This window comes from Nerophis ophidion, linkage group LG16 (assembly GCF_033978795.1).
Source record: "Nerophis ophidion isolate RoL-2023_Sa linkage group LG16, RoL_Noph_v1.0, whole genome shotgun sequence".
Classification (NCBI taxonomy): Eukaryota; Metazoa; Chordata; class Actinopteri; order Syngnathiformes; family Syngnathidae; genus Nerophis; species Nerophis ophidion.
In genome coordinates, this window is record NC_084626.1 from 22655597 (window position 1) to 22670676 (window position 15080).

The window sequence follows — 15080 nt, forward strand, 5'->3', positions numbered from 1 at the left end:
TAATGAGTAGGACCCTTTTGGATCCCCAATAATTGTTGTGTAATTTGTTTTTAAGTGTCATTGCTTAAAAAATAATAATAATAATAATGAATTAAAATCAATGTTGTTAGATAGATAGATAGATAGTGCTTTATTGATTCCTTCAGGAGAGTTCCTTCAGGAAAATTAAAATTCCAGCAGCAGTGTACAGAGTTGAGATCAATTTAAATAAAAGTAAAAAGTAAACAATGGGGGTTTAAATGGAAACAAAATAGAGAAATATTACAATAAGAATAAAAACTAAAAAGCAACAATGGGAATAAAAATATAACAGTAAAATAAGAATATAACAAGACAAAGTAGGCAGTAGTGACCATGTTATGAAAAAGTATTGCACTGTTATTGTTTTGCATCCCCTGTCATCCTAGTACCCCCCGCCCCAGAGAGGAGTTGTACAGTCTAATGGCGTGTGGGACAAAGGAGTTTTTGAGTATTAGTACTGCACTTGGGATGAAGCAGTCTAGAACTGAACAGGCTCCTCTGGCTACTGATAACACTATGCAGAGGGTGACTGGCATCATCCAGGATGCTCACTAGTTTGTCAACAGTCCTCTTCTCTGCCACCCTTATGAGTTATTGACCTTTTTAAGGCTCCAATTATTATATAATCTCAAATGTTCCACTTAAAATTTTTATTGGGTGAAAATATTACATACATTGTTTTTTTCCGTAGAAAAACTGGGTTTTCTTTGACAAAAAGAGCATACAACTTAAATCTTTAATAATGTTATATTGACAGATAGACCTAATGTTGATCAAGAGATTTAAACCTTGAATAATAATAATACTGAATAATGACACATTTTTTTATATTTTTTTGAAAAAAAAAAAAAACTTTTAGGGTCCCCGGGATCAAGCCTGGGTGGAGGCCCATATCAATCAATCAATGTTTACTTATGTAGCCCTAAATCACTAGTGTCTCAAAGGGCTGCACAAACCACTACGACAAAAGGGCAAGGAAAACTCACACCCAGTGGGACGTCGGTGACAATGATGACTATGAGAACCTTGGAGAGGAGGAAAGCAATGGATGTCGAGCGGGTCTAACATGATACTGTGAAAGTTCAATCCATAATGGATCCAACACAGTCGCAAGAGTCCCGTTCACAACGGAGCCAGCAGGAAACCATCCCAAGCGGAGGCGGATCAGCAGCGCAGAGATGTCCCCAGCCGATACACAGGCAAGCAGTACATGGCCACCGGATCGGACCGGACCCCCTCCACAAGGGAGAGTGGGACATAGGAGGAAAAGAAAAGAAACGGCAGATCAACTGGTCTAAAAAGGGAGTCTATTTAAAGGCTAGAGTATACAAATGAGCTTTAAGGTGAGACTTAAATGCTTCTACTGAGGTGGCATCTCAAACTGTTACCGGGAGGGCATTCCAGAGTACTGGAGCCCGAAATGAAAACGCTCTATAGCCCGCAGACTTTTTTTGGGCTTTGGGGATCACTAATAAGAAAATCGCCCCCGCTTGCTTTGATTTTTCAGTGTGCGGCCCTCAGTGGAAAAAGTTTGGACACCCCTGCACTTTTTGTCCATCGGCTATGTGCCTCCCAAACGCCAGATGGCGCCGTGCTCCTTTTGTCCATTGGAGCGCTTTTCTTTTCCTGCCGGCCTGTGACGTCAGGTGTCAAGGTAGCACCGGATGTAAGAATGGAGGCCGCCGCGCAGTACTTGTGGTGTGTCTTGTGCGCCTTGGTGCTGCTCCACAGCCGCGTCACCATGGCGACCACAGCAGGCAGCAGCAGACAATGATCGTGCAGTCCGCCATGAACATGACTTCCGCCTCCAAGCACACTTTAGCCGGCGTCCTGGCCAAGTCTTCGCGGCGATGCTGGATGCGCGTCCGGAGCAAGGAGTGGTGGGAGAGGGTGGTGCTGAAGGACTTCTCCGACGCCGAATGGAGGGACACTTTCCGCATGTCGCGGGCCTCCTTCCACAAGCTGTGCGGCTTAATGGACGGACTTCTCAGGTCCGAGGCCAGGACCGTCCGCGCGCCGATACCACTGCCGATGCGCGTCGCTATCGTCCTCTACAAGCTGGCCGGCTGCGCCAGGTACAAAGTGGTCGGCGTCCACAAGTGCACCGTCATCAACTTTGTCTACTCCTTCTGCAAGGGCATGACCTCCTCCGCCATCCACGCACTCATCTCCGTGCCCACGGCGGCGGAGGCCCGACGTATCGCGCATGGATTCCAGCGGAAGTCCAACATTCCTCAGATCCTGGGCTGCATCGGCGGCACGCACGTCCCGGTCTTACCTCCCGGCGACAGCTTCAAGGAGTTTACCAACCGCGAAGGATGGCCTTCCTGTGTGCTTCAAGCCGTGGTGGACGACACGTATGGGTAAGTCACACAAGTAATACTAACCCTGTTCCATCGGTGGGGAAATTGTGTTAGATGTAAATATAAACAGAATACAATGATTTGCAAATCCTTTTCAAGCCATATTCAGTTGAATATGCTACAAAGACAACATATTTCATGTTCAAACTCATAAACTTTTTTTTTTTTTTGCACATAATAAACTTAGAATTACATGGCTGCAACACGTGCCAAAGTAGTTGGGAAAGGGCATGTTCACCACTGTGTTACATCACCTTTTATTTTAACAACATTCAATAAACGTTTGGGAACTGAGGAAACTAATTGTTGAAGCTTTGAAAGTGGAATTCTTTCCCATTCTTGTTTTATGTAGAGCTTCAGTCGTTCAACAGTCCGGGGTCTCCACTGTCGTATTTTAGGCTTCATAACGCGCCACACATTTTCCATGGGAGACAGGTCTGGACTGCAGGCGGGCCAAGAAAGTTTTTTACAAAGCCACGCTGTTGTAACATGTGCTGAATGTGGCTTGGCATTGTCTTGCTGAAATAAGCAGGGGCGTCCATGACAAAGATGGCAGCATATGTTGTTCCAAAAGCTGTATGTACCTTTCGGCATTAATGGTGCCTTCACAGATGTGTAAGTTACCCATGCCTTGGGCACTAATGCACCCCCATACCATCACACATGCTGGCTTTTCAAATATGCGTGGATAACAGTCTGGATGGTTTGCTTCCCCTTTGGTCCGGATGACACAATGTCAAATATTTCCAAAAACAATTTGAAATGTGGACTCGTCAGACCACAGAACACTTTTCCACTTTGCATCAGTCCATCTTAGGTGATCTCAGGCCCAGAGTAGCCGGCGGCATTTCTGGATGTTGTTGATAAATGGCTTTCGCTTTGCATAGTAGAGCTCTAACTTGCACTTATAGATGTAGCGACAAACTGTATTTAGTGATAGTGGTTTTCTGAAGTGTTCCTGAGCCCATGTGGTGATATCCTTTAAAGATAGATGTCGGTTTTTGATACAGTGCCATCTGAGGGATGGAAGGTCACGGTCATTCAATGTTAATTTCGGCCATGCCGCTTACGTGGAGTGATTTCTCCAGATTCTCTGAACCTTTTGATGATATTATGGAGCGTAGATGTTGAAATCCCTAAATTTCTTGCAATGTCACTTTGAGAAAGGTTGTTCTTAAACTGTTTGACTATTTGCTCACACAGTTGTGGACAAAGGGGTGTACCTCGCCCCATCCTTTCTTGTGAAAGGCTGAGCATTTTTTGGAAAGCTGTTTTTATACCCAATCATGGCACCCACCTGTTCCCAATTAGCCTGCACACCTGTGGGATGTTCCAAATAAGTGTTTGATGAGCATTTGCAAAAAAAAATGTTTATGAGTTTGAACATCAAATATGTTGTCTTTGTAGCATATTCAACTGAATATGGCTTGAAAAGGATTTGCAAATCATTGTATTCTGTTTATATTTACATCTAACACAATTTCCCAACTCATATGGAAACGGGGTTTGTACCTCAACTTACGTGGTGGACGACACATATCAGTAAGTCACACATGTACAGTAGTACCTCAACTTGTGTCGGTGACGTAGCTCTATCAATCAATCAAAGTTTATTTATATAGCCCTGAATCTCAAGTGTCTCAAAGGGCTGCACAAGCCACAACAACATCCTGGGCTTTACCATGAATTGATGAAGGTGGACCCCGACTTAAACAAGTTGAAAAACTTATTGGGGTGTTACAACACATTTAGTGGTCAATTGTACAGAATATGTACTGTACTGTGCAATCTACTAATAATTGTCTCAATCAATCAATCAGATCCCACATCAGGGCAAGGAAAAACTCAAGCCAATGGGATACAATGAGAAATCTTGGAGGGGACTGCAGATGTGGGGGACCCGCCTCCCACCCCCCACCAAAACACCACCGCTCTAACACTTATGCCTTTTAAAAAGAAAACCAATATAATGTTCTAGTGTTGTCCCGATACCAATATGTTGGTACCGATACCAACTTTAATACTTCTCTAAATAAAGGGGACCACAAAAATGTAATTAATGACTTTATTTGAACACCAAATGTTAGTGTAGATGAAACATATGTTTATTATTGTCATTTAGTCCTTCAATAAAATAGACAACTTGTCTTTTAGTAGTCAGTAAACAAACAAAGACTCCTAATTAGTCTGCAGTAACATATTGTGTCATTTATACACCTATTATTTTATACACATTATGAGGGACAAACTGTAAAAATTGAGTATTAATCTACTTGTTCATTTACTGTTAATATCTGCTTATTTTCTCTTTTAACATGTTCTATCTACACTTCTGTTCAAATGTAATAATCACTTATTCTTCTCTTCTTTGATACTTGACATTAGTCTTGGATGATACCACACATTTAGGTATTGATGCGATACCAAGTAGTTACAGGATCATACATTGGTCATATTCAAAGTCCAGGGACGTATTTCCTGAGTTTATAAACATAATACACATTTTAGATTTATATTTAGTAAAGATTTATTGATGCTAAAAGTATTGATGTAATCATAGTAGTATCGACTAGATGGACTATTGTACTTGGTATCATTACAGTGGATGTCAGGTGTAGATCCACCCATGACATTTGTTTACATTGTGACGGTGGTGAGCTATTGTATCCTCCTACGCTGTGTAGTGAAGCATGTTTAGCTATTCCTCGTCCTGCAGTGATAATGGTACTTGTAAGAAACCTACTTTATTTGTCACCATGGAGGCCAGGATTAGTGATTTAGAAGTAGCTAAAACACTGTGGATGGATGCTAGCTGCTAACTAGCTAGCCATGTGTTAAAGCAGCTCTTCCTGAGGGTGTTTCAGTGTTATAACTTCACCTTTATCTTGACTTTTTACAGCAAAATGTGTCCATTCTCCCTTTTCTGTCTACACACTGTGTCTGCTTGTAAGTACTCTGTGTGTGTGCGCTGCCCAACATGCTCCTCTGCTCCTAAAACCAGCAATGTCCTGTCGTGGGGGAACCGGTACTTTTTAGAGGCGGTATAGTACCAAATATGATTCATCAGTATCGTGGTACTATACTAGCACTTGTATACCGTGCAACCCTACAATTTACTACTAGCAACTTCTTGACTTTGATGAAGTAATGTGCTAATTATGTACAACATTTACCTTGGGGAATGGACTTCTCTGTCAAACACACCATCTGCTGCCTTTTCCATATTTTCATGGATACATGTCAGCTGTTTGGCTGTTATTCAACATTTTTGGCTGGCGTTACTCATCAGGCTTCAGTTTGGTGCAGACCAGCAGTCCTGCACTCCAAATCATTCTATTTGTGGACTTTGGTCCAAGCTGGCACTCACAGCGTGACCACACTTTCATGCCGTCTTATTACTTTCTTCATTGCGAATATCTGTACAAAATTAACAGCACTATTTTGCGTGTGTGGTTCCTTGCAGGTTTTGGAACATCAACTGCAAGATGCCAGGAGGTGCACATGATGCCAAGGTCCTCAAGCAATCAGCCTTATTTGCTCTGGCACATCACTTACCTAAGGTCAGTCAACAAATGAGTTATCCATCCATCCATTTCCTACCGCTTATTCCCTTTGGGATCGCTGGTGCCTATCTCAGCTACAATCGGGCGGAAGGCGGGGTTCACCCTGGACAAGTCGCCACCTCATCACAGGGCCAACACAGATAGACAGACAACATTCACACACTAGGGCCAATTTAGTGTTGCCAATCAACCTATCCCCAGGTGCATGTCTTTGGAAGTGGGAGGGGCCTATCCCCAGGTGCATGTCTTTGGAGGTGGGAGGGGCCTATCCCCAGGTGCATGTCTTTGGAGGTGGGAGGGGCCTATCCTCAGGTGCATGTCTTTGGAGGTGGGAGGGGCCTATCCCCAGGTGCATGTCTTTGGAGGTGGGAGGGGCCTATCCCCAGGTGCATGTCTTTGGAGGTGGGAGGGGCCTATCCTCAGGTGCATGTCTTTGGAGGTGGGAGGGGCCTATCCCCAGGTGCATGTCTTTGGAGGTGGGAGGGGCCTATCCCCAGGTGCATGTCTTTGAAGGTGGGAGGGGCCTATCCTCAGGTGCATGTCTTTGGAGGTGGGAGGGGCCTATCCCCAGGTGCATGTCTTTGGAGGTGGGAGGGGCCTATCCTCAGGTGCATGTCTTTGGAGGTGGGAGTGGCCTATCCTCAGGTGCATGTCTTTGGAGGTGGGAGGGGCCTATCCCCAGGTGCATGTCTTTGGAGGTGGGAGGGGCCTATCCTCAGGTGCATGTCTTTGGAGGTGGGAGGGGCCTATCCCCAGGTGCATGTCTTTGGAGGTGGGAGGGGCCTATCCCCAGGTGCATGTCTTTGGAGGTGGGAGGGGCCTATCCCCAGGTGAATGTCTTTGAAGGTGGGAGGGGCCTATCCTCAGGTGCATGTCTTTGGAGGTGGGAGGGGCCTATCCCCAGGTGCATGTCTTTGGAGGTGGGAGGGGCCTATCCTCAGGTGCATGTCTTTGGAGGTGGGAGGGGCCTATCCCCAGGTGCATGTCTTTGGAGGTGGGAGGGGCCTATCCCCAGGTGCATGTCTTTGGAGGTGGGAGGGGCCTATCCCCAGGTGCATGTCTTTGAAGGTGGGAGGGGCCTATCCCCAGGTGCATGTCTTTGGAGGTGGGAGGGGCCTATCCCCAGGTGCATGTCTTTGGAGGTGGGAGGGGCCTATCCCCAGGTGCATGTCTTTGGAGGTGGGAGGGGCCTATCCCCAGGTGCATGTCTTTGGAGGTGGGAGGGGCCTATCCCCAGGTGCATGTCTTTGGAGGTGGGAGGGGCCTATCCTCAGGTGCATGTCTTTGGAGGTGGGAGGGGCCTATCCCCAGGTGCATGTCTTTGGAGGTGGGAGGGGCCTACCCTCAGGTGCATGTCTTTGGAGGTGGGAGGGGCCTATCCCCAGGTGCATGTCTTTGGAGGTGGGAGGGGCCTATCCCCAGGTGCATGTCTTTGGAGGTGGGCGGGGCCTATCCCCAGGTGCATGTCTTTGGAGGTGGGAGGAAGCCGGAGTAGAACCCACGCAGTCACGGGGAGAACATGCAAACTCCACACAGAAAGATCCCGAGCCCGGGATTGAACCCTGACTACTCAGGACCTTCGTATTGTGAGGCAGACGCACTAACCCCTCTGCCACCGTGAAGCCCCTAAATGAGTTAATGCAACACAATTTCATTCTCATCTGTACTGCAAAGTTCAAATTTGAACGACAATAAAAGGAAATCTAAGTCTAAGTCTAAATGTTGATATTAGATTCATTGCGAAACATCTTGCATGGATCATACAAAGCAGTGGTCCCCAACCACCGGGCCGCAGAATTATTTTTTTATTTTTTTATTAAATCAACATAAAATACACTTACAATTAGTGCACCAACCCAAAAAACCTCCCTTTTTCATGGCCGCGAGACAAATTATCAAGGGTTGACCAGTCCGCAGCTACAAAAAGGTTGGGACCACTAATGTACAGTACAGTACAGTACAGTACAGTACAGTACAGGTCAAAAGTCTGGACACACCTTCTCCTCATTCATCTTTATTTTCATGACTATTTACATTGTAGATTGTCACATCAAAACTATGAATGAACACGTGGAGTTATGTACTTAACGAAAAAAGGTGACATAACTGAAAGCATGTTTTATATTCTACTTTCTTCAAAATAGCCACCCTTTGCTCTGATTACTGCTTTGCACACTCTTGGCATTCTCTCCAAAAATATCCAAATCCATTGCTCTTCTTAATAAAGTGAGACACATGCTGGATAAGACATGTCTGCATAAGTTATGTTATTCCTTTATTTTTCCATATTTAACATATTGTGTTGAAGTTTGGGCAAATGTTTAGAAAACAGAGTTAATAATTCCAGTTCAAAAAAGGGTGATTAGAATAATACACAAAGTGTGCTACTATGAACAAACCAATCTGTTATTTGTAACTTTGAATGTGTTAAAATGTTCAGATATTGTGTTTTTATAAGCAATGGAAATGTTGTTTGGAGTAAAGAACAACTGCCTTCCAGCTTGTATTCTTAGCTTTTTCCAATTAGGAGGACAAAACTATCATTCACGGGGATATTGATTTTTGAAATATGAAAAGTAAGAAGGAATATAAACTACTAGTGTATTTCCGTTTTGGGAGTTAAATGGAGGAAGAAGCTCAGTGATGAGCTGAAGACATTTACTTCTCTGGTAAGCTTTAAGAAAACCTTGAAAGGTGAAATCGTGGAAAATGTTGTAATTTAGTAAGCATTACTTTCATCCCATTGATATTTTCTTTTAACGTTGATGTTCCAGGCAATCTCATTTTCAGTCAATGCGTAGGATAGGCAAATATCAGCTTTGGCTTCAGCATATTCCTTTTTCTTTTCTTTTTGTGTGTAAATGTGTATGATTGTTAAATATGTCTCATCTGGGCTGTTAAACTGCTCACACAAAATGGTTGATTATATGACCCAAATAAACTTGTTTCATTCATCGTTGCAACCCTAATATTTTTCCATATCCGTTTTTTTTTTTACACATGATGGATCAGGAAAAAACCCAAACCCTGGACTCTGTATAACACATCATTGTTTTTAGGAACCTCGAGAGATCAGCAGAACTACAGTCAACCTTTTCCTCCTGGGTGATCCTGCCTACCCTCTTTTGGACTGGCTCATCAAGGACTACGTCCGTTCCCCAAATATGACTCCGGAACAGGAGTCCTTTAACGCTTACTTAAGTTCTGCCAGGACAACCGTGGAGATCGCCTTCGGCAGACTCAAGTCCCGCTGGAAGGTCTTACTCCAAAGGAGCGACTTTCACTATACCTTCACGCCCCACGTGGTGGCCACCTGTTGCGCCTTGCACAATTTTTGCGAAAACGAAAGCATCAACCCGGCTTGGATAGACGAAGCGGCAGTTTTAGAACAGGAGCTGCCCCAGCCGGGGATGTCTTGGTACCACGCAGCCGACTGTGCGGACGGTCAGACTGTGCGTCTGGCTTTAACGGAATACTTGAAATCCAACTTTCCTCTGCGACGGCACGAATGACCGTGTCTCAGTTCACACTGGTGAGGAACAAAGACATGTTGGACATGTCTGGAGATCATCCGGGTCATTGGAATCATTCCAGTTCACCCAAAAGTTCTACATTTTAGATGTGGAGTTTCCCCAAAGAGCCGCATGGAAGGTGTGCTGGCAAAAGGTTGTATTCACCTGACGTCATGTCCGGCTCAGTAAGTATGTGAGGCTTGAAGTGGTGGGCCAGCGAGTGTTCTGGGCGGCATTGTGCCTTTCTCCAAGAAAAATGCGCTAGGCTGGCACTGTCTATGAATGTTCTCAATTATCCAGGTCATTGGAACCTCAGGGCATTCAGTCGCTCGCAACTGGACTGTTTGGTTTCATTGGTCTGTGAGCACGAACTGATGAAGCCTACTGAGGTATTGGCACCAGCCGCTGGACTAGACCTGACAAATCTAAGTCTAAGACTAGATCTGACCAATCCAAGTCTATGATCATGAGCTGATGAAGCCTACTGAGGTATTGGCACCAGCCACAAGACTAGATCTGACCAAATCTAAGTCTAAGACTAGATCTGACCAATCTAAGTCTATTATCATGAACTGATGAGGCCTACTGAGGTATTGGCACCAGCCGCTGGACTAGACCTGACAAATCTAAGTCTAAGACTAGATCTGACCAATCCAAGTCTATGATCATGAGCTGATGAAGCCTACTGAGGTATTGGCACCAGCCACAAGACTAGATCTGACCAAATCTAAGTCTAAGACTAGATCTGACCAATCTAAGTCTATTATCATGAACTGATGAAGCCTACTGAGGTATTGGCACCAGCCGCAAGACTAGATCTGACCAAAAACTAATTCTAAGACTTGATCTGATCAATGTAAGTCTATGAGAATAAACTGATGAAGCCTACTGAGGTATTGACACCAGCCGCAAGACGAGATCTGACTAAGTCTAAGACTTGATCTGATCAATTTAAGTCTATGAGAATAAACTGATGAAGCCTAATGAGGTATTGACACCAGCCGCAAGACTAGACCTGACAAGTCTAAGACTAGATCTGACCAATCTAAGTCTATGATCATGAGCTGATGAGGCCTACTGAGGTATTGACACCAGTGTTAATTTTGACAACAAATTTGATTTAGTTTTAGTCGTAGTCTTTTGACTAAAAGGTAATTTAGTTTTAGTCATAATTTAGTTATTTAAATTGTTTTAGTCTAGTTTTAGTTGACAAAATATCATAAGATTATAATCGACGAAAACTACAGTAGATTTAGTCGACTAAAGGTAATATGTAAACTTTCCCCACAATTTCTGAAAGTCATTACGTTCACTTACACTAAATGAAACCTCTATGAATGTGTTAAGGAATGTAATGAATGTGTTAGGGAATGTAAAGGTACTGCAATTTATACACAGACACAGATTAACTTATTTGCAACAAACATTTATGTACCTGTAATACTGTAAGATCAACAGCGCCATTTGTGCAAAAATAAACAAACATGTAGAAAAAGTGCATAAGCTATAACACCATCAGGCCTGCTCTCTCCTAATCAGTGTAACTGAACTATTAAAAAGACGAAAAAATGGTTCAACTCACTGTTAAATAGTCAGATTTCACTTCAAATCGCATCAGGATTTAAACCTATTAACGGGAAAGAAAGACAAACGTGCTATCAGTGGCAGGAACTGCAACTATTTCATTATAACATTTTCAACTTCAAAATAACGAGCAAACAAATTAATAAATGGAGCTATACCATAGATCAGTGGTTCTAAAATGGGGGTACTTGAAGGTATGCCAAGGGGTACGTGAGAGTTTTAAAAAATATTGTAAAAAATAGCAAAAGTCCTTTATAAATATATTTATTGAATAATACTTCAACAAAATATGAATGTAAGTTCATAAAGTGTGAAAAGAAATACAACAATGCAATATTCAGTGTTGACATCTAGATTTTTTGTGGACATGTTCCATAAATATTGATGTTAAAGATTTCTTTTTTTGTAAAGAAATGTTTATAAGTAAGTTGATGAATCCAGATGGATCTCTATTACAATCCCCAAAGAGGACACTTTAAGTTGATGATTACTTCTATGTGGAGAAATATGCATTTATAATTGATCACTTCTTTATTTTTCAACAAGTTTTTACTTATTTTTATATCTTTTTTTCCAAATAGTTGAAGAAAGACCACTACAAATGAGTAATATTTTGCACTGTTATACAATTTAATAAATCAGAAAGTGATGACATAGTGCTGTATTTTACTTCTTTATCTCTTTTTTTCAACCAGAAATGCTTTGCTGTGATTAGGGGGTACTTGAATTAAAAACATGTTGACAGGGGGTACATCACTGAAAAAAGGTTGAGAACCACTGCCATAGATAACAGAAAAACAACAATCTGTAGCATAAAATGTGCACACAAACATTGTCAGTAGACCACAGATTTATTTTAAGGAAAGCACTTCCGGCCAGTGAGACCCTGGCTGATGACGTCATCTGTAACGCTGAACACTTGAGAAGCTGCAATAGCCAATAAGTCTAACGCCAAAGGTTTTAAACTCTGATAAAAAGTGTCACAGCGGAAAAATCACCGATACAAGTCGTATTTTGGTGAAAGTCATGTCTCCAATGTAGTATTTCACGTGTAATGAACAACAGGATGACGTCAGATGAGTTGTGTTAAATGCTTACCTGTGTGTGGATTTGGGGCTGATTGGACTGTAAATGTCGCTTCAAGTTTGTTGTGTTTTCCCCGTAATCCTCGCGCTGCATTTCTTACACGGCGTCTTGTTATCTTTGACGTCAAATATAAAATGTTCCCAAATGTCTTCTCTCCTCTTCCAATGTTGTCTTCTGCCGCACATTCCCGCCGTGTCAGTCTCAAACCAAACTACGTTCACCTAACTTGCTGAACACCTCGCTCTGATTGGTTCTCTTCCCCACTGCTCCCGCCTCTTCCTAACCAAATGACTTCCGATTGGATGTCGTCTCTGGCAGACATTTTTCTCTCCTTTTTATTCGTTGACGAATATGTCAATACACTCGTCATCGTCTTAGTCCACGGAAATTAGTTTTTATTTAGTTATTGTCTCGTTTTAGTCAGAAAAAAAGGTCGTTGACGATAACTATGACGAAAATGTTTCCTCATCAAAATTAAAATTAATCGGCACAAGCCGTAAGACTAGATCTGTCCAAATCTAAGTCTAAGACTAGACCTGACCAAATCTAAGTCTAAGACTAGACCTGACCAATGTAAGTCTAAGACTAGACCTGACCAAATCTAAGTCTAAGACTCTTTGTGACCAATGTAAGTCTAAGATTAGACCTGACCAAATCTAAGTCTAAGACTAGACCTGACCCAATCTAAGTCTAAGACTAGACCTGACCAAATCTAAGTCTAAGACTCTTTGTGACCAATCTAAGTCTAAGATTAGACCTGACCAAATCTAAGTCTAAGACTAGACCTGACCAAATCTAAGTCTAAGACTAGACCTGACCAATGTAAGTCTAAGACTAGACCTGACCAAATCTAAGTCCAAGACTCTTTGTGACCAATGTAAGTCTAAGATTAGACCTGACCAAATCTAAGTCTAAGACTAGACCTGACCCAATCTAAGTCTAAGATTAGACTTGACCAAATCTAAGTCTAAAAATCTTTGTGACCAATGTAAGTGTAAGATTAGACCTGACCAATGTAAGTCTAAGACTAGACCTGACCAATGTAAGTCTAAGACTCTTTGTGACCAATCTAAGTCTAAGATTAGACCTGACCAAATCTAAGTCTAAGACTAGACCTGACCCAATCTAAGTCTAAGACTAGACCTGACCCAATCTAAGTCCAAGACTCTTTGTGACCAATCTAAGTCTAAGACTAGACCTGACCAATGTAAGTCTAAGACTAGACCTGACCAATGTAAGTCTAAGACTAGACCTGACCAATGTAAGTCTAAGACTAGACCTGACTAATGTAAGTCTAAGACTAGACCTGACCAATGTAAGTCTAGGACTAGACCTGACCAATGTAAGTCTAAGACTAGACCTGACTAATGTAAGTCTAAGACTAGACCTGACCAATGTAAGTCTAAGACTAGACCTGACCAATGTAAGTCTAAGACTAGACCTGACCAATGTAAGTCTAAGACTAGACCTGACTAATGTAAGTCTAAGACTAGACCTGACCAATGTAAGTCTAGGACTAGACCTGACCAATGTAAGTCTAAGACTAGACCTGACTAATGTAAGTCTAAGACTAGACCTGACTAATGTAAGTCTAAGACTAGACCTGACCAATGTAAGTCTAAGACTAGACCTGACCAATGTAAGTCTAAGACTAGACCTGACCAATGTAAGTCTAAGACTAGACCTGACCAATGTAAGTCTAGGACTAGACCTGACTAATGTAAGTCTAAGACTAGACCTGACTAATGTAAGTCTAAGACTAGACCTGACTAATGTAAGTCTAAGACTAGACCTGACCAATGTAAGTCTAAGACTAGACCTGACCAATGTAAGTCTAAGACTAGACCTGACCAATGTAAGTCTAAGACTAGACCTGACCAATGTAAGTCTAGGACTAGACCTGACTAATGTAAGTCTAAGACTAGACCTGACTAATGTAAGTCTAAGACTAGACCTGACTAATGTAAGTCTAAGACTAGACCTGACCAATGTAAGTCTGTGATCATAAAGTGATGAGGTCCAGGGAAGAGGTCTCCTAAGACCAAGCAAACATTGCAGTTGTGATGGTTGAACGCCCAGAGACTACCTTTAGGCTCGTGTTGTTTTAGGCCTTTGGAACCATTCAAAACCTGAAAAGGATCAAAGTTTTTCCAGAGTTCCTCAAAAGATCAATAAAAATGTTGAAGTAAATATGTTGAATGCTTGCCTGCTTTTCCTTTGGTTTTCTTCTACTGTACTCGACATGACTTTAGATAAAACTTACAAGTTTTCAGCAAGTCAATAGAAATGAAAAAAACATAACCACTTTTTTTTTTTTTTTTACTTTTTGAAACATTCCAGCTAAATTGGCAGAATTTTACTGTAAAATTTACAGGGTTTTAAAATAGATGGAAAAACTGTACCACTGTTTTTTTTACAGTACAATTCTCGCCACTGAGCAGCCAATTTTTTTCCAATAAAATTTAGGGTTGTTGTTTTTATGTTCTTATTACTGTAAACGGAAACTAAATTTTTTTTTTTTACTGTAAAAAACTGGAAGATCAGTTGCCAGAATGTTATTGTAAAACTATTTTCATTAAAACTGTATAAACAAAGTAAATTTGATAACATTTGATGACAGCGACCAGTTCTTTACAGCAACATCAGTAAATTTGACAAAACAATTCTTTACAGTAAAAAAACAACTACTGTACCCCGGACATACCTTTTTACTTACAACAGTTTGGAGCAAAGAAATGCAACTGTAGAAACCATACAACTGTTTTTTTTTACCCTAAAAACCTTCAGCTCAGTTGGCAAAAATGTATTTACAGAAGTTTTTACAGAATTTTACTGTTAATGGAGAAACTGTACCAGTTTTTTTTTTAATGGTAAAATTCTTGCAACTGAGCTGGTTTTTGTTCTTATTTTGCCAGAACATCTATGGTTGTTGTTTTTACTGTTTGTTTTAA

The 15080-nt window shown here is 41.9% G+C and overlaps 1 protein-coding gene across 3 annotated transcripts; it reads left to right on the forward strand.

Moving 5' to 3' along the window:
• The first annotated feature begins 1384 nt into the window (after positions 1-1384).
• LOC133535159 (uncharacterized) lies at positions 1385-14319 on the forward strand. Of its 3 annotated transcripts, none has more exons than XR_009802167.1 (4): positions 1385-2384; positions 5848-5944; positions 9007-10352; positions 10448-14319. XR_009802167.1 is itself a non-coding variant. In XM_061874709.1 (4 exons), exons 1-4 carry the CDS (start codon positions 1872-1874, stop codon positions 9457-9459), a joined length of 1002 nt encoding a protein of 333 aa, XP_061730693.1. In that variant the 5' UTR covers positions 1733-1871; the 3' UTR covers positions 9460-14319. The 3 variants fall into 3 exon arrangements, 2 of the variants coding, with proteins under 2 accessions (XP_061730692.1, XP_061730693.1); XM_061874709.1 differs by having other exon boundaries at positions 1733-2096; positions 2158-2384; positions 9007-14319; XM_061874708.1 differs by having other exon boundaries at positions 9007-14319.
• Positions 14320-15080: the final 761 nt, after the last annotated feature.

What these genes read in the sequence shown, in the direction of transcription:
- LOC133535159 (XM_061874708.1), top strand. Translation starts at nt 1,585, where the DNA reads ATGTGCCTCCCAAACGCCAGATGGCGCCGTGCTCCTTTTGTCCATTGG. An exon ending in GTGGTGGACGACACGTATGG is followed by an intron (nt 2,385 to 5,847) that starts GTAAGTCACACA and finishes GGTTCCTTGCAG; the next exon opens with GTTTTGGAACATCAACTGCA. An exon ending in TGGCACATCACTTACCTAAG is followed by an intron (nt 5,945 to 9,006) that starts GTCAGTCAACAA and finishes CATTGTTTTTAG; the next exon opens with GAACCTCGAGAGATCAGCAG.